Below are 27,698 nucleotides of genomic sequence, written 5' to 3'. Positions count from 1 at the left end.
CTATGATGTCCTTCAGTCTCTGCAGTTTTATCACCAAGTCCTGCCAGTTTTATTTCGTTATATATTTCTAAAATCAGGCTTCCTGTCTGTGAAGAGGTTAAATTACAACAAATTTAAAGATCGAACTGGCTTTGTAATACAGACTGGGAGTTTGGATGAGGTGCATAGAAGTGGTTGGCTTTATGCGGGAGCAGAGGATGAACAAAGAATCCAAAGAAACAAAAAACAAATTAGTTCTTTTAGTGTTGCCTTTTAAATCTGGTTTAGAGGCCTTGCTTGCTCAGATGAACTGGGCTCCTACTGATTGGCCTACTGTGATTGGTCCATCGGGCTCTACAATCAGGAGGTCAGAGATCATGTTTGATTTGCTTCCCAAGATATCCCAGCACCAGGGCAAGGTGTGGCCTATGCACTCAGTCCAGTTATTGATACGTAAATGACTGCATAAATTAAAGGTTTAAAAATTTCCCTGGGGACTGGCAACCAGAATTGTCACTGGAGCTATTAGCAGTTCTGAAACGGGTGGAAACTGAAGCCAGATTTCAGCCGGCCAAGTGTAAGAAAGGGAAAAGGTCACTGTACATATTGCAACAGTCAATAAAGGGGTAGAGTAGCTTAGTGAAAGAGGATGGGCTTTGGAGTCATACAGTTTAAATGTGAATTTTTGCTCCATTTCTCCTGACTGTAAGACTGAGGTAAAAAAAGTACCCAAGCATATATCTTCATGTATAAAATAGTACTAATACCATCTGCCTCATTAAGATGCTTGTGGATTCAAGGAGTTGGTGAAAAACATCCAGACTGTGTTCCAAGTGTGTGCAGGAAGAGTATTCTAACATACTGATTCTAGCTCACATATATTTTTATGGACCTTCCTCCTACTTAACTGGACAGTTCCTGTTTTCAGGCTCCAATGATGACTTCAACTTGATATATATAGCATGATAATTAGGCACATTGGGGAGGTAAAAAATATTGGTAAAAGGAAGCTTAAGAATTGTATCTTAATTACATTTAAAAAGTTTACTTTCATTAAAAATATGGCAGTTGTAGTGAACAACCACAAAAACACCATTCCAGGGGCCCAGCCAGTCCTCAGGTCTATCCTTGTGAATCTCAGTGTAGTGTTCCATCCTCCTGAGACCATGGAGCCTCTTGCAATGAGTAGTATAATCAGAACATGGCCACAAATCCACCCCGTGCTCAACCAAATCCATGAAGGTGAAATACAAGTGTCTCCTGCTTTCTTGTGGGAAGATTGAAGAGGCTTGTCTATCCAATACTGTTATAGTTAGGAGTTTGAAGTCCTCTCTATCCCTGCTTAGAGCTACAGCTTTCTAACAGGATCTGTCAAGAAAGGCCAAGCTTTTCCCAGAGACCAGAGCATGAAGCAAAGGCAAAGAAGGCTCCCTGCCCTGGGCAGAGTGCACAGGGCACTCAAAGCAGATATGGTAGCTGCCAAGGACACCTAGAATTTCATTTATTATAACAGTGTTAAGATAAGTCAAGGAATGTGTGATCAGTTTCTCTCAGCTTCAATTTAACCACATTTTAATAGTGTCTTTTCACAGCCAGGTATGGATTACATACCTGTAATCCCAGCTCCTCAGGAGGTTTAGACAGGCGGATTGCAACTTTAAGGCTAGCCTGAACAATTTAGTGAGACTCTGTCCTAAATAAAAATTTTTTTAAAGGATGGGGATGTAGCTTAGTGATAGTTCCTTGTCTAGAAGGCAAGAGACCCTGAGCACAATCCCTAATACCACCAAAAACCCCAACTAAACAAAATAGCAAAACTTTTCCCCAAGACATAAGGTGTAAAGAGGAGTAGGGAGGGAAAAGATGTACACATTAATCCCAAATTATCACTATTCTGCTTTTACAAATTCGAGAAACAGGCCCATGGTCACTGATGAAAGGCTTTCATTCAGTTCCTGGGCCTTGTGGAGAAGGGGAATAAGGAAAAGGGTCCCATATCTACATGATGTACCACTTGGAAAATCTCCTTTGCACTCTGAAATAGAAACATCTGTAATTACTTCCATTAGGAAATTATTACTAAATAATATACTTACTAAGATATCAGCTAGAAATAACTTCATCAAGAGACTGGTAAGTTTAGAAATTAGATCACAAACTTGAGAGAAGCTGCAAGGCCAAAGATATTAGATGTCATTTTTTGGGGGGTGGGGTACCAGAGATCAAACTCAGGACCTTACGCTTGCAAGGGAGACGGCAGAACCACTGAGCTAAATCCCCAGACCTGTTAGATGTCTTTTCCAAAACAATTGTGGGAAAAAACTCCCATTTTAGGAACCCATCACAAAAATATGGGCACACTAAAATTTAAAATCTGAAAATATTCTTGCCTAATTTCTGAAGGACAGATTGCAAGCTCATTTTTAAACATCAAAGAAACTACTGATGGCACAAAAATCTTACCTTAACCATTATCAGTTTATTTAGATATTTTATTCAAACAGGCACTTGTACAAGCCATGTAAACAGTGGATACACTTATATTCAGCTGTAATAAATCTACAAGGGTACTCCTGTTTTTAAAAATCAAAACTGTTGGGCTGGGCATTTAGCTCAGTGGTTTCACCGCCTGCTGCGCAAGCGCAAGGACCCGAGTTCGATCTCCGGTACCAAAAAAAAAAAAAAAAAAATCAAAACTGTTTAGTGAGAAGCTATGTAGAAGGCTGGGCCTGGTGTATTTGGCAGGATTTGTAATCAACAACAGTGTTGATTATCCACTTTCTTCAGCCAAGCATCAGTGGATGTAACAGAAAACAGGAGACCTCTTCCTCTTGGCTTCTCCTTCAGAGAAGATACAAAGAGTACAAATCACTTAAGAAGCAGCAGGACTTAACCAAGCTGCCAATAGCCTAAAAAATCCCTCTGACCACCAAAAGGTCCAATTTTTTCATCGTCAGAGGCAATGACTTTCAGCGTGGGCTGAGAATTGCACTTAAACCTGGATAACTTTTAAAATGTCAATACTTACACTTCCCTGCAAACCAATTTAATTGGTATTGAAGTAAAATGACCAGGCCTGGGTAGTTTTAAAACACTGTCATGTGATTTTAAGAGCAGCCAGAGTTTAAAACACACACACACACACACACACACACACACACACACACACACTCACCCACACACAGGCAAAGGCTTATCACCTAAATGAAACAAGAATGTATCTTACAATCAACTTTCTGCATTGTGTCCATCTTTCTCCTGTACCTTATGGATTCTGTGGAATCAAAATGTCACTTTGCCCTGCTGCAATATCACTACGTACTTCCTATATCACAGGAACAAAGCACTTTGCACCCCAAGATAAAACAAAAATTATAGGCTTATCTAACTGATTGTGATCTAAAAAACCTTGAACATTTCCCATAAAATTTGGCTCCCCAGTGAAGACACATTCACTGAAGGCCAAAATTATAAAAGGAGAGAAACTACCACACCCATGTAGGATGAATAGCAGTGATTGATATTCTAAATAGGTGTCACCCACCTGGGTGGGGGGCCAAGGTCTTAACTCAGCCTTTCCAGGAAATATCCCTGACCCACCCTTACTGAAAATCCTTGTATGCTTGCTATGTGACTTGCTTCCCCATTTGACCCCCATTTAATCAGTATTAACTGGGTGACTGTACTTGTAATCTTATTGGCTGATCATGGTTTTGTTCCACCTCATGCCCACCTTGTAAATTTCCACTGGGTCTTACAGTTTTGTCCCACTTTGTACCTGCCTCACCACATGGCTTTGCTGTATAAAACATCTTTGAAAGTGGGGTGGGCAGGCAAGCCACTTTCTAGTCCTCCTTCTGTCTCTCTTAGACAGAAGCTTTCTTTCTCCCAGTACATTTTTCCTACTCTTAAAAAAAAAACAACTTGGCTCCCTAGCAAAAGCAATTTTGGCCATGATTTTTGCTGAACTACATGTGACATTTGTTGTGACCTTTGTGAAGATGATGATCACGTGAGGCACTTGCTGTCTTTCCATCATGTACAGACTAATGCAAACTCAGAAATCTTAGCAGTTTTAAATTTTTTTTCCTTTGAACATTATATTTTCTCACTTGGCAAGATAGGCTTTCTCTTGTTGTCCTTGCAGGTAAACTTTTCCTTTCTGAAATACTTGTGTCTCTGAGTCATATTTCAACCAGGTAAAGGCCCAAAGGGTGTTAGACCTCAGTCTTCTGGAAGCGATTAGGGAAAGAGCTGAGAGCTGAGAACCTGCTCAGTTACCCTCTGTAAGACCAAGGGCCTTACCAAATGCTCCGAGAAGCTGACTATAGTGAAGCACACCCAGGGATCCCAGCGGTGCCTCCAGAATGTAAGGCCAAGGGCCTTACCAAATGCTCCAAGGAGCTGAAGTGGAGCACACCCGGGGATCCCAGCAGTGCCTCCAGAATGTAAGACCAAGGCCTTACCAAATGCTCCAAGGAGCTGACTATGGCGAGGACCACCCGGGAAGGAACACACAGGCCATGTTGGGAAAACAGACCTTTATTAGTCTGGCCAGACGTCACTCCCGAAGCAAAATAGCTCAGAGAGGCCACTGGCTCAGAGTCCGAGGCTGTTTTATAGGGGGTTGAGGGGGGGGGGTTAACATGTAGATTTACAGAAAGAAACGAACAAAGGTTAGTGGCTCACTGTCACATGCTGATGGTCAGCAGACATCCTGACTAATAGTCACGACCACCCTGTGTGGATAGTCAGCACATTTACAGATTGTCCTATAGATACTGGGCCCCGGGACATTTGGTTTTAGGGCAAACAGATGGCTGAGTAATCTCGCCCTATTACTGATTGTCCATTGTCCCGAGGCAAACACACTCCAACCACCAAATTTACAACAGAACCTAGGGGAGTAATTAACTTTTGAATCACACAGCCCCACACCTCGATGTTGGGAGCTGTAACCCAAGATCCAGATCAACCACAAAATGTGCCCACTGGCTGTTATGAGAAAATCCTAACACTCGTGTCAGACTCCATTGCTGTAGGCTTCTTTGGCAGGCTTTAGCCATATTAACCTTATTGGCACAAGGCTAATTATTATTATCATCAAATTACTGTATAAGTTAAAGAAGTCACCAAAGACATCTGGAAATATGCATACACAAACACACATCAAGGGACCAAGAGAGCTCAGCTCCTTTACTTTGCTGGCACTACATAGAAATGATTACAAAATGCTCCACTAGGTCTTCAGCAAATAGAATGGTGGCTAGCAAATCTTACTTGAAAGTGTAAAACATGAGCACTGTGAAATGAAGGATCTCACCTGTCCTGTTTTATTCCTGGGCACTGATTGGTGAACATGATAAATGGTCAGTAAACATATGTTAAATGACTGAAATGCATGGACTGAGATACTTTCTAGTACACAGAGTTTAGGATTGTACTAGCATCTCTGCAAATAGCTGATTCAAGTATAAATTCTACCCTAATAGGATGAGACTTACACCGCTTGAAAAGCAGTTCACTAACAAGTTTACTAGACTCTGCAAAAAGTCTATAATTTTCTGGGAGTTTGTTTTGCTATTCCAGTTGCAAAGAGCATCCTATGCTGTCAGTCTCAGTGCCTGCCGTTCCAATTCAGCACCCATTAGCAGTATTCACTAAGTCTAGTACTGTCCTTGTATAGAGATGACAGTGGAAGTTCCCTTTGGATTTTAAATCTCCCCATCACCCTATCAGTTGGGGCAGTTGGGGCAGAGGTGGCCAAACCTGGAAGAGAGCAACAGAATCAAGCCAAGTCAAACCCACCCATATGCTGATACAACTCCTTGCACTAGGCCCAATAGGGCAATAGAATCTACTTGGGTCACACAGATTCCTTCTAGAATTCCTTCTAGGAGGGTTAGGAAGGCAGAAGAGTCACATAGAGGAGCAGAGATGCCAGGAGAGCTATAGACTAGCCAAGCTCCAGGTTCCCTGACCATATACCATCTACTTCTGAGGCAGAGGACCTAAATCAGACATTCCAAGGCATGCCCTCTAGCTTTGTAAACAAAGGAAGACAAGACAGTGAACTATTAATTTAGCCCAAAATTGGGATCAAAGCCCCAAAACATAATAATGATATTTTGGTACTGTACTTCAAAGAAAAGGACATCATTAATACTTAGAGTGCAGTGGTAGCACAGGTAAATCTTAAACACTTGCTAAAATACAGACTCTCAGGTAAAAGGGCTGAAGACCATGACCAGACCAGGCCACAGCAAGCCTTTATTAGGGGAATAGATCTGCTGGGCTGTCTCTGAACAAAGGAGAGACAAAAGCAACATGGCTGGGGCAGGGAGAGTCTTTTATAGAGACAGGGGTGGGGTTTGTAGGGGCTGAGGCGGGGTTGAGTGAGGTAGTGATCAGGGAGTGGAGGAGCTGGTGACATTACTAGGTGGTAGGAGGTGAGCGAGTATTAGGTTACTCTCTAGGTGGGACCAGGGGCATGCTGGGAAGAAGGGTTTGTTCTTTGGTGGGAGCAGCCATCTTGGCATGACGTCACACAGGGGAAGGGGCAAGGCACCATAGGAAGAGGGCAGCTACTATACATAATAGCTGCTGAGGTAGTGGGAGACCTATCACAGACCAAAAACTAGAAGCAGAAGTAAGAAAAGTCTGAGGTAGATGCCTGATATAAGCTATCTTTGAGTTCATTTCCTCATTGTGTGGGTGATACTGAGTAAGCTGTAAAGGGCCATATGCCTACCTAGTTTGAAACAATATTTTTAAAAACAATGTGCTTCTCTAGCCTTTTCCTATAGTTGGTATGTTATGGATAAACTAGGACTAACTCACAATAATAAAGTTGGATAATAAAAATACATTAAAGATTTATCACATGACATGCTTATGTGCATATACTCCAAAAGAATTGAAAACAGTATAGAAAAGTTATTTGTATACTTATGTTCACATATTTTGCATGATAGTGGAAAAGTGGAAGCAATCTGTATTTCATCTAGAAATCTGATCCTCGGAGTATGCTGAAAATCTACTAAATCCTCAGCTCTGAATGGCTTCTTAGAAATGGCAATTAATCAATGAAATCAGAAAGTAGTACATTGTGTCCCGGTTTCTGACAAGGTGATTCACAGGGAAATTACCAGTAATAACTAGAGAAGACTCAAATTTCATCAAATCTGAGATGAACTGCTGAATACTTCAGCTATAGGCTCCACCAAAATATTTCTACAAGTCTGTGTTAAAGAAAGCCTAACTGTATAATTTTCTTCAATCACTTCAAATCCATCTCATTTTATTCTTCTACATCTTTCCCTTCATTCTCTTCCTTATAGCTCAGAACTAGAGGGCAAACCTTTCTGGTCTTCACATCTGTTTTCTTTCTGCTGAAGATCCAGAGGCAAGGTGGCTAATTTATACATCACAGGAAACAATATAGTAGTGAATATTGCTGACCCCAAACAGGTGTACAGAACTACTGGCAAACCTGGGTAATGTCCTTGAAGAATTCCAATTACTGCAGGAATAGCCATTTCTCCAAGAGCACCACCAATGACAAAAAAAGCTGCAGATTTCCCACTTATGTTTGTGTACTGCTCAAGCCAAGAAATACCACTGGGAAAGGTGGTGGCCATTGAGGCCCCATACACTGAAGTTGCTATCCAGAGACAAAGTGGGCTCTTGTTAAAAAGCACCAGAAATAAAGATGAGACCAGGCTGCCAATGTTGCTCAACACAATCATGGTTCCAGGCTGTAAACATGTAGCAAAGAAGATTGCTAGGCCCCTGCAGGCTGCAAAGGTCCCCCAGAAGATGGAGTTCAACCCAGCTGCTTCACTTTCTTCCATGCCAACATGGGTGGTTGCAAATGAGAAAATGTAAGAGCCGTAGGTTATCTCAGCTCCAACATAAAAAAAGAAGAACATAAAAAGGAGACAGAGCAGGGCCTTGTGATATTTAGCTCTTCGAGATACCTGAGCAGATGCTGTTGGGTTTTCATGCTTTGACTGTGTCTTAAAAAACAGAGCAAACAGGAAGACAGAAACTACAAAAATGTACATGCCGACAGAAGCATAAGCCCACAGTAAGTTCAAGTCATCAGGTGCTGCAAACAGAGGGCCTGGGTTTGCTTCAGGTGATTGGCTGAGGGCTGGAGGGTGAAGGTCAGGCTCTGTGTGGTTTTCCGTGGACAGTGTTGTTCCCAAGGCCAATTTTGCCAGAAGAGGAGCCAAAAAGGCACCCAAGGCAAAACTGAAGTGCAGGGCCTGCATATGTGGGGCTCCTTTGTCCCCCCATAGAGCCAAGATAAGGACATTCACACCTACCAATGAAAAATGCAGGAAACAATTTAAGCTATACACAGTAGCTTAGTAAAAAATAAATAAATAAATAAAAATTTAAAAGTTTATTACTATTAGAGGAAGATGAGTCTGTATTACATGAAGCAGTTTTGTGATGTTCTTAATTATCAAACATTACACCTATTCAGTTCTGTGTATAAGGAATTCTAACTCACTGTCATCAGAGAACTATGTATTATAACATCTCATATATGGTACATACATTGAAGTCTGCAAGTGGCAAACCACTGCCTCTAACAAACACACACAGCAGCCAAGGCTTTTTACAAAACAGTATGAATAACAGACTAGAGAGTAATATTTATAGACCTACTTATTTGTAAATCTTTCAAATATATTTTGAGGCAAACTTTTATCATCATATATTGGCCAAATTTCCAATGGTTTCTGTAGTTGGAATTGGTAGTCACTTCAAGCACATTTTGTAAATATAAATATACACATAGATACACAGATGCATAGACATAGATTCATACAAAACACACATGTAGGAACCTGAATACTTCAGGACTCTGCTGTGCCCATTTAAGGACACCTTTTAGCATCCGCATTTACATTGTCTAACACCCCCCTCCCCCAGATGTTTAGATGTTTGGGTTTTTAAAAAAATCAGATATTTTCAGAGAAACATGTAGTTCCTTACTGTATATTTACCACCAAAATGAGCCGGAAATATAAAACATTTCTATAGCCTGTCAACCAACTTTAGAGCATGGAAGAGAGACTAGGAATGTGGGTTTGGCAGTAAGCCAATATTCCTATGTTATTAAGCAGGTGTCCAAAGAGATGATAATGGAAATTCTTCTGCAATAGAGCAGGAACTTTTGAGTGATAAAAGAACAGAAAAGGAAAGAAAGGAAAGTAGTGCACACAGCATTTCCTTTAGCTTAATAACTAGGGTATATTTTAAATTGGAGGGCTGTTTCTATGCTTTTACAACCAAAAAATGTTTCCTATTTATTAAACTATCAATTCTTTGTACATTACAATGATAAAATTCTCTCCTGAAATGAAAGTCTGTTCACTGTACTGTAATTATGAACCAGAGGGAGTCCTTCCCTGTTCGGATATTGTATACTAATAATTTCCCATGACACAATCTTTTAACTACACTTTGTAGCTGTCTACTCAAATTCAGTGCCTAACTGACAAAAGAGGAGCTATTAGGAGGGGTGCTCTGATGAGGTGACACTATTACCAACTCAGTAAGTCTGTGTCTTTTCAAGAGCATTGGAAATGACAATTTGACACATTGTGTTCCACTTTTCATAGCAGTAGTGTCCCAATTCCAGAGATGACACTGGAGAGATTCACTTACCTGTATCCATAGTGCCAAATGAAACACCAAAGACAGACATCATGACATTCAGTAATACTGCTCTCTTGCAAAAGGGAATGAGATAAAGACCAAGTGTGGTAGCCAATAGTGACACCCCTGGAAAGAAAGGTAATAAACTCAACTCTATCAAATAGTATTCATGCAGAGTCATGCGTCAAGTTAAAATAAAAACTTCTAAGAATATAAAATAAGCCCAAATTAAAACCAAGTTATCTTGAGATGAGAATTGCAGATTCTACAAGTGGTTATTTCATCTAAATCTTCTATAGGTTTTATGGACTATAAATATGAATTACTATGACATGAAAATGATTCGAGCACTGCTACTAATCAAACTAAATTATATCATGAAGAAAAGTTTTACAGCAAAAGACAGAGGGCAAAAATTATTTACTTAAATATTTCACATGTACAGCCTCTTAAGGGAATTTTAGATATGAGTCATCAATGTAAAAAGACAAAAAAGAATATAATTGGTATGGTATTTTGTAGTAAAACTTTAAATGAATTAGTTTGGGAAATATTGAGGGATATATAGACATATATTGTTGGACTGGGAATGTAACTCAATTGTAGAATGCTTAAGTAGCATGTATGAAGCTTTGGGTTCAATCCCCAACACAGTAAAAAAAGTATATATGCAGCTCACAATGGAAACAAGACATTAATTATTCATCAGGAATAAAATTTTCTCATTGCTTTGAAAGGACTTTATCATGTTAATCCATGAACTTAAATTTTCTTTATTTTATTCAATAAATATATGTTAAAAGCTTTGCCTTTGATGTCTGGGGGATATAGGGTTGCCTTGGGTCATCACTGGTACAGGACTGCAGGGATAAAAATGGAGCCCTCTTTGGTCCCTCACCATCCTGGACCCTTCTTGTTTAATCCAGAGGCCATGGAGCTGGGGTGGTTTCCAGGTCCTAATTCTGATCTCTGTGACCCCAAGAGATCTGCCTTCCACCCTCATAAGCAGACTTTTGTACACCCAGTGTGTGACCCTGGACTGGTTTCCAGAGGGCCCAGCACAGATTCCCTCTCACTGCCAAGGTGAGAGACAGCAGGGAAGCCGTGCTTCATGGAGGACACCTAACACTTCTCATTTCAGCAGGCTGATGTTTTTCCTATTTACAGCCAAGGGGAAAACTCACTGAAAGTCAACGAAGTGAAATTGGTGTTTACTTACCCAAAAGTAAAAAGTGACTTATACAATCAAAAAGAATTCCACCAATCACAGAGCCACCCAAATATCCCAAAGCACGACCCACAAATATTTGAGAAAGACTGCTCATATTTTGGTTCACATTTCTTGCCAAATCTTGAAACGTAGGTCCCAGTATAGCAACAGTCATTCCCTGAAATTTAAAAAGAGCTTTTATTTACAAACAAAATAATAGACATCTAATTTATGTCCACTACAAAAATGTGGGGAGTGGGTTACAATGAAATGCAGAAAATTACTTTAAGGCCCCCAGTAAGGAAAAAATGTACAATGACAATACAAGTATTATTGGAGCCATAGGCTCACTGCTTTTCTTTCAAAACTCTCAATTTTTTAAAAAATTATTTGATTATTGTGGCTTTTGGTTGCATGTTGTTTCCTATAAGGTAAGCACTAAGATGCAACTAATCAGGCTATTTTTGTATGTAACTTCTTTTTTCTGTCTGCCTGTTCACTTGCTGGGTAGATTCTCTACACCTTCACTCGTTCATGTTTTACAACTTGTACAGAGAAACTAGTGCCACTATCACTGGAGAGTGCTACAGGAATGCCCCATAATAAAACACATTTTAAGTAGCCATAGCTACTGTTGCAGTATCACCTTTTCTATATGAGAAAACATCTATAGAACCAGAAAATAGGCATGGAAGGTGGCAAGTGAGTAATTCCCATTTGTAAGTGTTCAAATGATCCAGCAGGTACTAGAAGTGATATTTTTCTGGCTGTTTATGACATTGCCAAATTGAATTGTAAAACATCTCTACTAAGTTGGAGTACTGGCCAACCCTTCATAGAAAATTGTGCAGGATTATCTCACATGTGAGATAACTGGTGTAGGACTCAATGGGTTTGTGCTTTGGCAAGATAATTTCCTGTACTTTATTTTATCTTTATTAGGTTTGTGATCACTAAGGAAACTGAGTTCTCTCTAGTAAAAGAGCTAAAGTTATTCACCAATGACATAATTTTTGTTATTTGCCTTTGAACTGTTAATATCATTTTAGAATGACTAATATATATATACTGACCTGTGATCTTGTTGTGTTTGTTTTAAACACTTGATGCTTTGGGGAGCATTTCAAAATCAAATTCTAAATTAAATCTTTTCATGACCTTGAATTAATTTTGGGATTTCCTATACTGGTCTTTTTTTTTTGTACAGGGAATTGAACTCAGGGCCTTGTACTTGTGAGGCAGATGCAGTGCCACTGAGCTAAATCCTCAGCCCCTATACAGGTCTTTTGAAAAGGAAATCTCTTTTTCCAAAAACGAGGTATTAAACAAATGGGACATATTTGATGTATTCAATTGCAAGCTTTGTCAAACAATAAGCAATGCCAAAATTTCTTTCAGTTGTATTTGTGTGAATGTGCTATTAGTATGTGTTTAAAATGGTATGTAATGCACTCCTTGTATAACACCATCAGTCATAATGCTAAGTTATTAACTTAAAAAATGTTTGCCTCAGAAATAACCACATTTTCTGGGAAATTGTATCATGGTTGTAATGATTTCTCATATCATTAAGAAAGACCACTTAAAATACTGTCATTTTCAGTCAATTAACTGCTTAATCTGATACTTTTCTGAGCAACTACCAATTGGTGTTCAAGGACATTCATGGAAAAGACTTTCAAGTACAGGTTTCTGATAATTTTAAGAACACTGCACTGGACCAGGTATGAATTCTCAAACTTCAGTAAAGAAATGGACTGGATCATAAATATCAAGCCAATGTATAATTCAATTCAAGCACAACTAAAGTGAATTAAATACTAAGGAAATGACTTGGCTAGATTTTGATGCCAAGTCAACCAATGCAGAAATTAAGCTGCACAATTTGAATGAGCTCCATAACAACGATCCAAGCGTCACTGCTTATCATATCACCTATTTACCAAACAATACTATGCACCTGAACTAGAGAAATGAAATGGATTTTTAAGACCTAAATCCACTGCTAAGTCTGAACTCATGTAGAGCTTGGATAGCTTGCCTTGTCCTTGCTAAATTTTATATCTTTCACTATTTAAAAGTCTGCACTCCATGACTCATCATGAAATGATCAAAATTATGAAAAAACATTGATAGGGTTAGTATTATGAAACTGCAAAATTTTCATCAAACTCATAATTCTGGCAGGACAATAAAAACCTCAAGTGCTACACTTCTAGTACCTGGATCATTTCAATACTTACAGATGTATATCATTCACTTCCCATCTTTGATACTTATTTTCTGGCTTTATGGAAGTTTCCCCATGCAGAAAGCCTGATGTTATAACATTCGTGGTAGTTATTAAAAATGTGTTTTATTATGGAGCATTCCTGTAGCAATCACCAGTGATAGTTTCACTGCACAAATTATAAAAGTTAAATGATGTATTTGCCTTATTTAAAGCACAACAGTGTATTAAACAAAGCTAAGTGAATCAACTGGATTGCCTTAGTCAAGGTACTATAATTAATGGCAATGTGATTCACTCCTACTGAAGAACACAGATTTATTCCTTGTGAAATAGTTGTTGGAAGCCCCCAGTGATAGCACTGCATATATCTCCCACTTCAATAAACTTAGTAGTGCAAGGCTTTAATGCATTATGCTAAAATATATTTTCACTAGGCAAAAGAAGCCTTTCATATCCCACCAACTGATGACAACCAGAACTTTCAGGATACAGATCTTCCAGAGTGGGTCTTTTGGAAACACCACCAGAAAAATGACTGCCCTTGACCCTCCTGGAAGGGATGATATCAGGCTTCTCTTTGTGGCAAAAAAAGCACTGTGTTAAATCTACACCTCACATCTCAAAGGGACCTTGCCAATCTCTTGAAACTACATTTGTTGGGTCCTTAGGGTAAAGCTGACCAGAGATGTTTCTCTCCAGAAGCAGATGACATCATAGACGTGGAAAACTTTCCAAAGAAAAAGGATCAAGACTTCTCTGCCATTGTGAAAGTCTTATCTTCTCTCCTTTTCTAACTACTGTATTATTTGCTATACGAATCCCTCCCCTTTCCTTATAGGAAAATCTATGGGACCATAATGTGTGGATGGCATTAGTAAAGGCTAATTTTGTAGCAAGAAACCAGAGCAACTGTAGGATTTGTGGGCTAATGCCTCCAAATCAGGAAAAACTTTCTCTACTGTCAAGGTTACTTTATATTCCCATTAAGTTCCCTGGAAACCCCAAAGAAAGAGTTGAAAGCTTTCCTTGATATTCTAAAAATCACCACTCTTTGCTTTTTATACTTGTTGGAAGTCTGGAAATAGTATCCTGCATTTCATAACATAATCACCACCAAATACAGAAAACCAATGAGTGATGTCTGAAAGAGTACACTGGACATGCAAAAGATCTAGGGATTACTTATATGGGTAATTCTCCTAAGCCAAAAATAAAAATGAAAAAAATGTTGATAATACTGTTATTTCTCTAGACACTGTCATGGAACCATTAAGGAAATTTCTCAAGGAAAAGGAACACATGCGTTCTTGGGAGCAGCTAACACTTTCCAGGAATTCTAAATGATGGTTAGCAGGCCTGGGTATTCCAAGGTTTTATATAATCTTTTATGTTTAGTGGGTCTCCTGGTTCCTATGACTTGTGTCACCAGCCTAACTACAAAAGATCAGGCCATTTTACAGATAACTATGGTTCTTCATTACTATCATTCCCCAACCAAAGACTAGGACCAAGCAGGCTCACATAGTGTTGAATTCTCTTTAGATATTGCATAATCTTTGGATGGTTTGATTTTGATCAGTTTGGTTCATAGAGACATCCGTTAAGGAGTGTACTTTAGTCTCTTGGTATCACTGATAGCAAGATCTAAGTAATATCTCCTGAGAGCCATTCTAAAATCTTCCTGATATACGGTGCCTCAAGTCATAAATGTTTCTATGCAACCATCCTTTGTCATCAAGTGGTCAACAAAAGCTTGAAGCATCCAACTCTTGGGCTGGAGATTTAGCTCAGTGGTTTCCTCGCCTGCTGCACAAGCGCAAGGACCTGAGTTCGATCCCTGGCACCAAAAACAAAAAAAACCAAAAAACCCCCCAAAACCCTATCCAACTCTTATTGTCAATTGTGAATTCCATAGACTGACTGAAACAGTCAGTTATGTCGGTGACAGAAAGTGCTGTTAGTGCTCAAGCTTTCTCAGTCAATCTCTCAGAATTGACAGTCTGACCAAGAGCAGGTAAATGTTTCATTAAATATGGCCTAAAGCTGTCTGTATATTTGGGAAACCTCAACATGTCAATAAACTGCAATCTGAGAGTATGCTCATAGAGCAAATGTGCAGTAACCAATCAAGCTATTTCTGTATGTCACTTTCTTATTGTCTATAGATATTACCTGCCACATTCCTGGGTGGAGCATTTGGAAACTTATCAACTCAGGTGCAGCTCAGGGCAATTTCTTTGCCCAAAGTAACTGCTAAAATTAACTTCTCTAACCTTTTATTAGTTATTAGTAAGAACTAAGCATTACAGTTGGCTTTGAGAGGAAATTCCTTGGGCCAGTAAAACATGTTTCTAAATATCTACATTTCAAGAATAATTGATTCTAATAGAATGGTTCTGCTCCAAAGCCTGGGGGTGCCCCTTGTCCATCAGGGACAGTCAGGACTAATGACCAGAATGAGTACAGGGGCACAGCAAACAATACATACACAGAAAAGTCAGAATACTGGCTCAAATCAAAACTACTTCATGCATTCAAAGAACTTATAAGACATGGCACATACTGAGGGCTGCACTAAACATCTGCTATGATTTCTTTCTTTGTCACCCCTACTCCCCTTAATCAAAATACTAAGAAACAACTGGCTCAGGCTGAGATGCTAAGTGACCAGAAGTAACTCTTCTCAAGGGACTCACCCTTCCAACTCCCCAAGATCACAATTATTCAGTGATAAGAGGAACATTTCCATAAATACTGAATTGAGGGGCAGCCCAAGGGTTTGGAAGAAAGCACTTCTAGTATTGCACTTTGCCCCAAGAATGATAACATTAAAAACGGTGGTTTTGATTAAAACAGGATTGTGGGCAGAGTAAGAGATGTTCATGGCTGTGTGATTCAACTAGCTGTGTGATTCCAAAAAGTCACTTTCCCCCTGGGATCAATTTCCTAACTACAAAATTAAGTAGTTGGCTGAATTTGGTCAGGCCATTAGGAAGGAGAAAATCGAGAAAATCACTTTTCTGTGTAAACTTGGCATGCGGTGGTGCACTAGCTACAGAATTGGCCAACCCCTTTCTTGTCTCCCCATTGAAACAAGGACATGAAGGAAGGTTTGCTGCATTGGAAAACATACTAGGCAAATCAAATTCCCGCTTGACAGTAGTCCCCCATGGTTACAACCATGCCCGCGTGTTAGATGAGGAAACTGAGCCCCAAGCGGATTGGCTAAAGACCCAAGGTGACAGTGCGCAGGGGGCCAAGAGACTCCGACTGGGAAGGCCACTTTCTCTGAAGAGAACCTCTCGGGGCCGGGAGGGTTGTGGCCCCAGCTCTCACCATCCCCAGGAAGGCGGCATACAGGACCGCTGTGGTGAACCAGCGCAGCGCACTCCCTGTCCGGGGCACCGTCACCGCCTCCGGCTCAGGTTCCGGGGCCGCGGCCTGGAGGAGCCGCCGAGCAGCAGCCTGGGCCCCGGCCCCACGGAACTCCGCTTCCAGCTCCAGCTTGGCGGCGACGGGGAGGTGGTCTTGCAGCCCCTAGCTTTTCTTCGTCCGAGCCTGTGGAGTGCTGAGCCCGGATCCTTCCTGGCCCTCAGGTCCCTCCCAGTGGTGCCTGCCCCCAGGGAGCTGCCAGATTCTTGACTTGGGGAAGTCGGACTTTGGAATGCGCGGGTGAGCCCAGCAGCGGACACTTGCTCCACATCGCAAAACTCCTGGCCCTTGTTACTTGGCGGAAATGGAGACTCTAGTCAATGAGGACCGCACCTTCTGCAGGAAGTTGACGTGGTTGCCTGGGAGACTGAAAGTCGCCGTAGGGCAAGCGCTGCACGGAGACTGACGAGCTGCGGGGCGAACTGGAACTGCAGGCTCCGAATGGGCGGGTTCAGACCTGAGATTCCAGACCTCGGGTTCCAGCGTTCCCCCTGCCCGCCGCGAGCTGGGGTCTCTCCGGCAGGCTCTGGGGGGCAAACTGGCTCTGAATCAGCAGGTGCACCCTGAGGAAACTAAAGGATTAGCTATGAAGTACTGAGGCCAACAGTGCAGAGTGGCCGGCCGTCGTTACTTGGCATTTGGGGAGCATAGCAGCTGTGTCTTCTCTCCTGGCTGCAGAGATGGTGGAAATTAGTAGCACCCGGTAGGAAGTAAGCCGAAAATATTAGCCGAAGAGAGTCTGGAAATAATGCATAGCAGCACCACCCAGTGCTGACCCGGAACAAGGATTCCAAGGAGCACCAAATGCCAGGGTGTACTGCAAGTTTCAGGGAGGACTGTTGCAGAAGGAAATAATAGCCATGTTCCATTTTAAAGATTAGCACATCTTAAATCTCTGGTTCTGAAATCACCTCGTGTAAATACAAGACCACTAGATTTTCTGGATTGATTTTATTTATTAAAATTTAATTATTAGTACATGTTTGCAGTACATAATGCTTACTTTTAATCGTGGGGAATTGGTACATATACATAACACATCGTAATTCTTTTTACTTTGCCTTCTCCAAGAGACAGAGGAAAGGGAAGATAATTTTTTCTGGATTTAGAGCGATCTCAAAATAATGCAATCTTTGCAGCTGGCAGTCTTAAAAGAGTTGAAAATGCTACTGGTGAAAACAGACAGTTGATCATAAATGAATTGCTTGTGAGAAGACATAAAGGAATACATGTCAAAGACCAGAGTTGGGCCGGGCATCTTCTGTACCTGCTTCTCATCTCTCTTGACAGTAACAGCTACAACACTGAAGGAACATCAGATGACATGAGTGTGGTAGATGAGTTCACAGAGTTCACAGATAATCAAACTATAGAAATACACTTTCTAGAAGAGAACAAAGAATGTCTGAAAGGGAAATAGTCACATATTCAATTGCTGTACTTTGGCTACTTAATAGCTGGCTTTGGTTTGAACCACAGAGCTAACTTCAGTTCTCAAAAACATCTGGAAATATAAAAGATTTAGAAACTTCATAAAAACAGATAAGATGCAGCTAAACTTTATGAGGAAATATGGGCTAGGAATTGTAAAACAGAGCCTCAGTTAGTTTCCCAGGTTTTCTAGGGAGTGGAGAGGATTTGAAAGTGTTGCTTTTATATAACTTTCTAAAATCTCTGTCCTTGCTCCTGCCAGATATGATGTTTATTCATCTGTCATGCTTCTTCCTTTCAGCAAATATTTCTTGAACCTCATGGATAAGCTTTCACATGTAACATTTCAGTTAATACTCAGAGTAACACTCTGAATTCTACCTTAATCCCCTTTTAAAATGGGAGGATTAAGACAGAATAAGGAACAACTTGCTCAAGGGTGGTCATGGAATTGGTGCCTGTAGAGGAGCAGTAGAACAGTAGTTCAAAAAACCAATCAGTTCCTGCACATACTTCCAGTGTTGTAAAGAAGTGGAGTGGGGCATTGACTGTGTGCTGCTGAGAAAAGTTGTATGTCTAGAAAGAAAGGCCCAATCTTTATCCTGTTCCAGCTTTGTTTTCATTTGCTTCTTAACAAAAATATACTTTCCAAATGTGATATTGCAGCAGGAATCTGGGGAATACAGAACACTTTGACACACGAAGAAGGAGCAAATTGGCTTTAATGCTAGTGGCTCAGTGGGTGACTCCTGTCAGTCTGGAGAGCTTTGAATAGAAGTTTTTGGGGTTTTTTTCCAAATACCTCTTTTTACATTTACAGGGCTTAATTTCATTGGCGTTTCCTGGGAATATAGCAAGCAGAATTTACACAAGGGGGAGGGGTGATGACAGATTTCTGGCAGGACTTTCTGAGTTCATTATGCTCTTTTGGTGACAAGATTACAGAAGCTGCCATGGTTACTCAGGCGCATTTCACAAAGAGCATAGTTACTTAGTTAACCCATAGTTGTCCAATAATAGTTGGCTAATTCCATATGGAGGGATGGAAAAGAAGAAAAGGGGTGGAGGTGTGAAGCCTCTGTGTTCAATCTCCTCTATCACACATACACAGAGATCTAGTTGGCTTTTCTTAGACATCTAATAGTTGGAAAAATCACATTCAGTAAAATAGAGTGTTGGATTAGCTGAGCACAAGAAGTTGCTTTTTTGATTCTTTCTTTCTTTCTTTCCTTCTTTCTTTCCTTCCTTCTTTCTTTTTTTTTCTGGTTATGGGAATTGAACTCAGGGCTTTGTGTTTGCCAGGAAGGCATGGCGTCACTGAGCTACATCCCTGGCCCCGGCAGTTGTTTTCTTTTGCAGAGGAAGACTAGGAAAAAACCAAACTAGAAACCAGAACAAATGCAGATTGATCCTTTAAATTACTTTCCTCAGAGGATTAAAAGAGAGACTTCCTCATGCTGCCTGAATGGGTAAATTGAGCTCCTAATTTGCTGATATTTTTGGATTTATTGGTTGTTCTCATCAAGCTCTACAACTCTGAGTTAGAAATCATATCTACTCTACTCCCTGTCTGAGTTACTTTTCTCTTTGCTGAGACAAAATACCTGATACCCAAAGTCAAAGGGGGAAAGATTTATTTAGTTTGCAGAGGTTTCAGCCCATAATCAGCTGGTCCAAGTTAGGGTGGCACATGGCAGAGGGGCAGCAGTTCATGGTAGACTAGAGGTAGCAAAAGCAACAGGAGACCTTAACAGTGTCTTTCTGCCCCTTTTACTGTATTCAAACTACTTAGGGTGGGTAGCACTCACACCCTTAATCCTAATGCCTTTGGGACTAGCATTGCACCATGAATTACACTCTAGATTGAGCCACCTCTGAAAAAGCCCCACCTAAGGCCACATGAGGCTTTGGGGGGACATCTAGACACAAGCCATAACAATCTTCAACATATCCCAGCATAAGTAGAATGCCTGGCATATTGAGTCACTCAAATTACTGATACATAAATGACTGCATAGATTCAAGGATTAAAAATGTCTACCAGGTCCAGCAACCAGAGTTGTCACCAGAGGTAGAGGAGTTCTACAGACAGGTGGGGACCAAAGCCAAATTATTGTAGATTAACAGTAAATGGCTGGGTGTGGTGGTGCACATCTTTAATCCCAGCACTTGGGAGACTGAAATAGGAGGATCACTACAAGTTTGAGGCCAGCCTAGCCTAGACTACGTAGTGAGTTCAAAGCCAACCTAGAAGATACAGCAAGACTCTCTCAAAACAAAACAAAACAAAACCCAGTAAATGAAGGTGTTGAATTATCTACCTTATCCAAGAGGCCAGTTAATAAATAGCAACTGTCAGTACAGAGGTAGAATAGCTTAGTGAAAAGAGCATGGGCTTTGGAGTCATGCAAACTCTAAATATAAACTCTAGCTCATTTCCTTATTAGCTATAGGACTTTGAAAGGAAAAGCATCTACGCATATATCATCTTCTATAAAATAGGACTCATAGCTGCTTTGTTGCTGCTTGAGTGTTCAAGGTGATAAAAAAACACCCAGATCATGTTATGAGTGTGTGCAGGGAAGAATCACTATTACAATATATCTGATTCATGGACTTTCCTCCTTACCCAACAGTGCACAGTTCCTTATCCCAAGTTCTTGTGATAATTGAAACTTGGTAAAAATGACACCTGGGCACTCTGGATAGGAGAAAAAGAAGGTTAAAAAAAAGAAGCTTAGAGAGGGATTAATCATGGCAGAGTAAAGACTGGCAGCAAAATATAGCTGCTTCCTGACCTGGAATCAAAACACCTGGAAAACCAACTCAATGAAGAAAAAAGAAGTAGATCTCTGGGGATTGGGGGTGGGAGAAAGCTGCAGGAAACCTAGACACTACAGAGAAACTGGAGAAACAGCACAACATGGAGAAAAGAACAAAGCAGTGTGGACAATTAATCCCAGCTCCTAGGGAGGGAGATCTTCACTAACACAAGAAAACTGGGTTGTAAGCCAATTACACTGCATCTTCCCCTCCCCAAATTCACAGAGTTGTTGGTTATTGGAGGCCAATTTCTGTAGATTGCCTAGAAAGGGGGATAGTGAGGGCTAAAGAAAAAAAGACAATAGAGACTTGTGTAATTTCAAAGTGTATGGGGGGCTGGGAGGTCAGTGCCTCAGAGTGGGCAAAGACAAAGCCTCTTGGAGCTAGCCACTATTTATTGGGTACACACAATAATTGGAGGGAGTATTGGTGGCTTGGGGGGTGGTGGTGATTCTGTCTGATCCTGTGCTGATGCAAACCTCATGGTGATGAGGAGAGAAAGGAGAGCATTACCACCTCGGTGGGATGAGCTGGGCTGATAAGGAACTTGTCCCTCCCCAGGTGAAATCTTTCTCTTTTGTATTACTACTGGGTTCTCAAGGACCAGGCTGTCTTCAGCTATCTTGCCTTTGAGCACCACAGAATCACAGATCATTCAGGCCACAGCTGTGACCCAAGGCAAACCCTTTCCCATGCCACAGCCAGTTCTCTGGTGAGGCAACACTGGGCCTTAGACAAGTATAGTCATACTTTAATTATGAAATGATTTTTCCCCAAAATTTATGTAGAAATGCTCCCAACAATTGGTCCTTGGGAAAGAGGCAAAGGCCTATAGTTAGCCATCCCCAGAGTGCATCACTGAAAAGCAAACACTAACTAAAGAGGTCTCCATACTAGTAACAAGTCTTTCCACTGTAATTGTAATTGACCTGCAACCCTCAGAGCACACACACACACACACACACACACACACACACACACGCACGCACACAAAACATTAGAAAAAAAGGCAACAAAATGCCTCCAAAATCTGCAAACTCCCCCAAACTGACTGATGGGGCATCAGTGGAGGGGAATCAAAAACCAAACAGCTGAATTATATGAAGCAATAAAAGAGACAAAAAAGCAGGTTCATAAGCTGCTCAGTGAGTTCAAAGAAGATATAACTAAGTAGATAACAGACTTAATATACAAAATCATTAGTGAGCTTGCAAGACACTAATAGAAAGCTAGCTGAGCTAAATAAAACATGACCAGTTTAGCAAAGAATTAGAATCCATGAAAAGTTATCAAACAGAAATCCAGAAGATAAAAAACTCTGTTGAAAGTAGGGGCATCAGAATGTGAGGATGGAGTATCAGAACTACAAAATAGGGCTAATGCAGATGACCATATAATCAAAAGATATCATAAAAACAACAAGAGAATATGGAAAATGGATCAAACAGTTGCTAGATGATGCAAAGAAGACTAATCTAAGATTGATTAGAATTAGTGAAAAATCAGAAGATAGCTCAAATGGCATAAAATACTGTTTAAAGAAATAATAGCAGAAAACTTTCCAAGCATGAGGAATGAATTTGACATACAGATAAGGAAGACATATAAAACCTCAAATAGACATAATCAGAAAAGAACTTCTCCATAACACATTACAGTCAAAATCCCAGAAGTCCAACACAAAGAATCTTAAAAGGTCTTAAAGAAAATAAAAAAACCATTTACAAAGGTAAATCCAAACCTTCTCAACACAAATCTTAAAGGCCAGGAGAGCTTAGACTGAACCATTTCAAGTCCTACAAGAAAATAACTTCAAAGTCAGGTTAATATACTCTGCAAAACTCAAAACTGGCAGAGAAATGAGAACTTTTCATGACAAAGGGCACCCTAAAAATTGATGACCACCAAACCAGTACTCCAAAAACTTCTCAAGCATATTTTAGAGACCATGAAGATAACAATGCCAAGATGTCTAGTGGAATGAATACACCATTCATGAGTAGTTAAGCAGTTAAGCAGAAAGGGAAAGAAAGTGAGAATGCAAATCCAGGCAGACTCCAGATGTCACCTTCTTGACAACCACACCACATTTGAACGTTTTTTTGACATTCAACTGAATCTGGTCAAGTTTCCAAAAGAAGGGAGACCAAATGGTTTTTGTAATGAATGATAGAAAAATACCATCTCATTATTTTTTGTGTTTAGTTGTTCCCCCAGAGCCTCATGCAGTCTTAGGTGGGACTTATTCAGAGGTAGCTGAAGCTAGAGTGTGTGATTGATTCATGGTGCAATGGTAGCCCCCAAGGCATGAGGATTAAGAATGTGAGTGCTGCCTGCCCTAAGTAGTCTGAATAAGATAAAAGGGACAGAAAGACACCATTAAGGTCCTCTTCTTGCTTTTGCTGTCTTCAGCAGCCATGAGCTGTTGTCCCTCTGCCACCCTGCCTCGGAGCCAGCCAATTAGGGACTGAAGCCTCTATGAACTGTAAGCCAAATAAATCTTTCTCCTTTTAACTTTGGGTGTTGAGTATTTTGTCTCAACAGTGAGAGAAAAATAACTAAGACACATCCCCAAACCATGATGCTTCCTGGGGAAAGTAGTAGAGAAGTACCAGTCAGTCCTCACATGTGTCCTTGTGAACCACAACCTAGTTCCCCAAACTTCCTGGAGCTTGTGGATTCTGGAGGGCACCAAAGCAAAATTTCACATTGTCTGCAGTAATATTACTGATCACTTCTCATATCACAGTCCAGAAAAAGTACTTTGCACCCCAAGATAAAAAATGATAGTGTCACCTAACTTGTTCTGATATAAAACAAAACTTGATAGTTTGCCATAAACCTGGACTCCCTAGAAAGCCAGTTTGGGCTATGTTTTTTGCTATACTAAGTCCAAAGGTTTGTTGTGACCTTTGTGAAAATGATAATCATGCAAGACACTTGCTGTTTTTCACCATGAACAGACTGATGTGCAGAGGGAAACCTAAAAGTAGTGGCAGTTTTGAGGACAGTCTGCATGTCTTCAGCCATGACTCCATGTCCTGGAACGGCTGATCATCAACCCTGAGAAGAAAGCATTCATAAATTCAGATTCAAGACAAGTCTCCCGACATTCCTTTTAGACTTATTACAACCTCCAACCTGAAATTATTGCTAAGACTCTAATATTAGATTTCTAAACTCCAAAATTGTGAAAATAAAGGCTCATTAATACCATCCAGTCTCACTAGCCCAAATTGACTAAGACACTGGCCCACTTAGTATTATGTAGGAAAATAAATCCTAACTACACCATAAACCTGAGGAAAAATTAGTGTTTGGGGAGGAATTTGATTTGCTTTAGTTTTTGTTTGTTTTTTGTTTTTGGTTTTGGTCAGTACTGAAGATAGAACCCAAGACCTCTCTATCACTGAGCTCCATCATCAGCTCATTTTCTATTTTATTTAGAAATATGGTCTTGCTAAGTTGCTCAAGCTGACCTCAAACTTGTGATCCTCTTGCTTTGGCCTCTTGAGCAGCTACAATCACAGAAGTGAGCCTGACTGAAATTTCATTATTAGTAGGTTAGTGTAACACTTGGTTTGTTCATCCTCCTTACATTCAGAGTAACAAGATTAGGTGAAGAAACTGTAGCATTTTTATTTCAGCAATAAACACTTTGACATTTATTAATCGATCCTGGTCTACAAGAGAATAGAAACTGCACAGTAATTGGTGTGTGTGTTCAGTTGGTTTGGTTTTTGGCAGAATGGCAATCAGTTAACCTCTCTGAACCTGTTTCTTCTTTAGGAAAATGCTTATAAAAATAGGCCCAAGTAAGGGGTCACTGTATTTTTTGTTTGTTTTTTGTAGTCAAAGCAGTTTTTCAGTCTCTGATGCTTCAGAAGAAAACACAAATCATACTTTTCACAAATAAAATAGTGTAAGGGCCAGGAGTTAGTTTTTCCTCTTTCCCTGTGGTGGTTCTTTATCCTCCATAGTCTTAAGCAGAAATGAATGAATGTCTATTTTGCTTTTAGGGGTGATCTTACACCTGGAAAACTAGGTGGGTACTGAAGGCACAGGAAAGCCTAAATCCATGGTGCCTGAGTCACTCTTTGGCAGGTTTGCTGTAGTCTTTATAGGTTAAGATGGCACAGGTGTGGGTGGACATTGTTTGAATTTGTCTGCTTCCCTCCTCCCCTTCCCCTTCTCTCTCCCTCTTCTGCTTTTTTTCCATTTCCTCTCCTCACCCCCTCTCTTTCTCCTTCTCCTCTTCCTTTTTCTTCCACTGTGGCCATTTGTGTCCTTTTTTCAATAGATTTTACAGTTGTTATAGAACTTAGAGCCTCTTTCAGATGCAGTGTAACTCTGTTTTTATATTACTATCAGGTTATATTTTCCTTTTTTAAATGTTTAATTTCAAGTAGGTAACCTCTCTGTAAATCAAAATGAACCTTTTCCTTCTACTGTTAAGGTCAATCAAAGCTCCTTGGGGTTTGCTTTCATGTCCTCACAAAGAGCCTCCTGGCTCCTTTAGTTTCTTCTTTCTCAGTTGTATTATCTGCCAGGATACGTCAGAGTCTTGTTGACCATATGGCTTCCCTTGGGAAGCATAGGGACATTCCCCTTTCTGATAACCTTCCACTTTGTAGAACGCACATTTTCAGCTCCTATCCTTTGGGGTCTTTACCATCCCCCTGATCAGGAGGTCAGGTCACTGATAGAAACATGGGGTCTTCTAGAGGTGTCCCTTGTTCTTAGGTCCTGGTTGTCCTTGGAGGGCTAGGGCCAAACTATTAGCTGTCTTCTTAGCCCTTTTATCTACCTTAACTTTGGTCTCCAAATCTCAGTTGTTGCAAACCCAGAAGCTCAGTTCCACCGTTCCTAAAGTAGAAGCACTAGGTTATAACCCTAACTACTGTAATTTTTCCAGCTGTTGGGGGTACACTGAAATACAAAGTGAGATTCAAGGACAGCTATTCTTTTTATTGAATGGGGGTTAGTATTATTGCTGGGAGTCAGTGTCAGATCCTATGTATCTTTTAGGTGATGGATATCTTCTCAGAATACTGCTTAGTTGTTTACTAAAACAAAACTTAGTTGTTTTTACAGAATATTAACAGGTCATGGTTATTAAATTTTACAAGAGAATATGAAAGAAAAGTAACAAAACAGTCAAGTTAGTGTAATAATTCTGTGACAAATGGTGGAGGAATGAGACCGCTTGAGCAGGCAAGTGGAAGGTAATGAGGCACAGACTGTATTTACTTAGGTGCAGGCTGAGAGTGACAAAGCCATCAGTGGTGAACAAAGAAAATGCAGGGAGTTTTATAGGCAGTTGGGAAGAGGTCTGGCACATCTGTCATATACAGGGGTCAGAACAAATATTTGCAGTCAAGGTCCATGCAGCGGTCAAGGCAGATGTATGGATGTTATCAGGTAACTTGGCACCAGAAAGATGTGATGTACTCTGTAGTTTTATAAGAGCTACATGTTTTGCTGAGGGCTGTGAGTTTTTGTATCTGCTAAAACTGTATCTTGGAATTAAGCAACATATTCATTGAACAGGTCACAGCCAGATCAAACTTGAAAAATCCTGAACAAAACATAACGATTAATTTAGTTTTTTCAGAAACTGTATCCAAGAGTATTTGTTAAGTCCTTTTTATGAATGTGGGTACACATGCTTTAAAGAAAAATCAAAAGTGTGGGTGATGGGGCTAGGGATTTAGCTCACCGGTGCCATGCCTGCCTTGCAAGTACAAGGTCCTGAGTTTGATCCTAGGTATCCCCCCCACCCCAAAAAAAATTGTGGGTGAAAAAGACAGAATAGCTATGGTTAGAATTGAGGAAAGTTTAGCAAATGATAAGAAAATCTAGTTACTTTAATTGTATACAAATTCTAGGATAACAATTATGACTGAGATTATTACATCAAGATAAATATGCTCTCTTTACCATCTCCCCCAAAACATATTTAAATCTTTATTTTAGTATGAAGAATATCACAGGCTCCCAAAGTCTATCATCTCTAACAATTTTAGTTTGGGAAGGACCAGAATGGTAAGGTATCGGGGGGCTGTGCAACCCCCCAACCACCTGATTGAGGGCACACTGAGGGATAGAAGACAAAAAAGACAAAGGTTTGACTGCATAATCAGCATTCTGGGATGGTCAGAACTCTTATCAGGCTAAGACCCCAAGGCTCTGGACTTGCCACTATTTATTGATAACACAACATTGCAGGAGGTGTAAAGGTAGATGCAGGGAACAGCTGGGCTAAGGTGCTGATGTGAGCTAAGCTTGTAAAAGGAGCAAGGCATTCCTGTGAACAACAGATCATGATTAATGAGTAACCAATTTGTTTTCTTCATCTAATGCTTTTTCTGGGAGAACGGCTGCATAAGAGTCATAAAGTCCTCAGCTGCAGTGTTACCTTGCTATCAAAGGTGCCACAGTGTCACTGACCATTGAGCCCTCAACTGTGGCCATTGGATAGGGAGTTCAGTTTCCACATGCCAGTTGAGGGCTCAATGAGCAAGTCATGTGGTCCTAGGACAGATTCACAATTTAATCAGTAGCTAATTCATAAGCCAGTTCAATAATATTTTATAGCCTGAATCAGTGCAGTTTCAAGCTGTTCTCCGACAGTAAGGTGTTTACCTAAATTTGTATTTTAGAAGAGTTCTACACATGGGAAACATAAATGCATTTACCATTCAAAGCAGTCAGCAATAAGTACCTTCACAGCCAAATAGAAATCCTTTACACTGTATTAATGTAGCTTCTACTTTTGAGGGGAACTTTAGAATCTTCTAGCAGGCCTACACAGGATAGATGCCAAGCAGGTTTTAAATAGTAGGAATGCAGAAATGGTGGATTTTGAAAAACATGGTACTGAAAAAAATGGAAGAAACCCAAAAGTTAAATTGA

General features: G+C 40.3%; 2 protein-coding genes across 4 annotated transcripts in view; both read right to left on the bottom strand.

The window, feature by feature from the left end:
• Positions 1 to 72: 72 nt before the first annotated feature.
• On the bottom strand, positions 73 to 16,944 carry LOC101724348 (sodium-dependent glucose transporter 1C-like). The gene is made up of 4 exons (XM_021252029.2): positions 16,434 to 16,944; positions 10,874 to 11,042; positions 9,664 to 9,780; positions 73 to 8,305 (listed from the first exon to the last, which is right to left on the bottom strand). Exons 1-4 carry the CDS (start codon positions 16,434 to 16,436, stop codon positions 7,314 to 7,316), a joined length of 1,281 nt encoding a protein of 426 aa, XP_021107688.1. The 5' UTR covers positions 16,437 to 16,944; the 3' UTR covers positions 73 to 7,313.
• A 517-nt stretch (positions 16,945 to 17,461) lies between these two features.
• Positions 17,462 to 27,698, bottom strand: part of Etfbkmt (electron transfer flavoprotein subunit beta lysine methyltransferase) — a 50,783-nt gene continuing 40,546 nt past the window's right edge. For 2 of the 3 annotated variants that reach the window (XR_015445357.1, XR_015445359.1), the window contains exons 6-7: positions 27,482 to 27,662; positions 17,462 to 23,846 (exon numbers count right to left, since the gene is read on the bottom strand). The gene's annotated coding sequence lies outside the window, so the exon portion shown is untranslated. The remainder of the gene's footprint in view (positions 23,847 to 27,481; positions 27,663 to 27,698) is intronic. The other variant, XR_015445358.1, reaches the window with a different exon arrangement.

This window comes from Heterocephalus glaber, unplaced genomic scaffold (assembly GCF_053883595.1).
Source record: "Heterocephalus glaber isolate CG9 unplaced genomic scaffold, H.glaber_assembly_v1.0 deba00001610, whole genome shotgun sequence".
Classification (NCBI taxonomy): Eukaryota; Metazoa; Chordata; class Mammalia; order Rodentia; family Bathyergidae; genus Heterocephalus; species Heterocephalus glaber.
The sequence above is the reverse complement of the archived record's forward strand: the minus strand, read 5'-3'. Positions and strand labels throughout refer to the sequence as shown.

What these genes read in the sequence shown, in the direction of transcription:
- LOC101724348 (XM_021252029.2), bottom strand. An exon ending in AAGTCACTTTTTACTTTTGG is followed by an intron (nt 9,781 to 10,873) that starts GTAAGTAAACAC and finishes CTTTCTTTCCAG; the next exon opens with GGGTGTCACTATTGGCTACC. An exon ending in ATTTGGCACTATGGATACAG is followed by an intron (nt 8,306 to 9,663) that starts GTAAGTGAATCT and finishes TTTCATTGGTAG; the next exon opens with GTGTGAATGTCCTTATCTTG.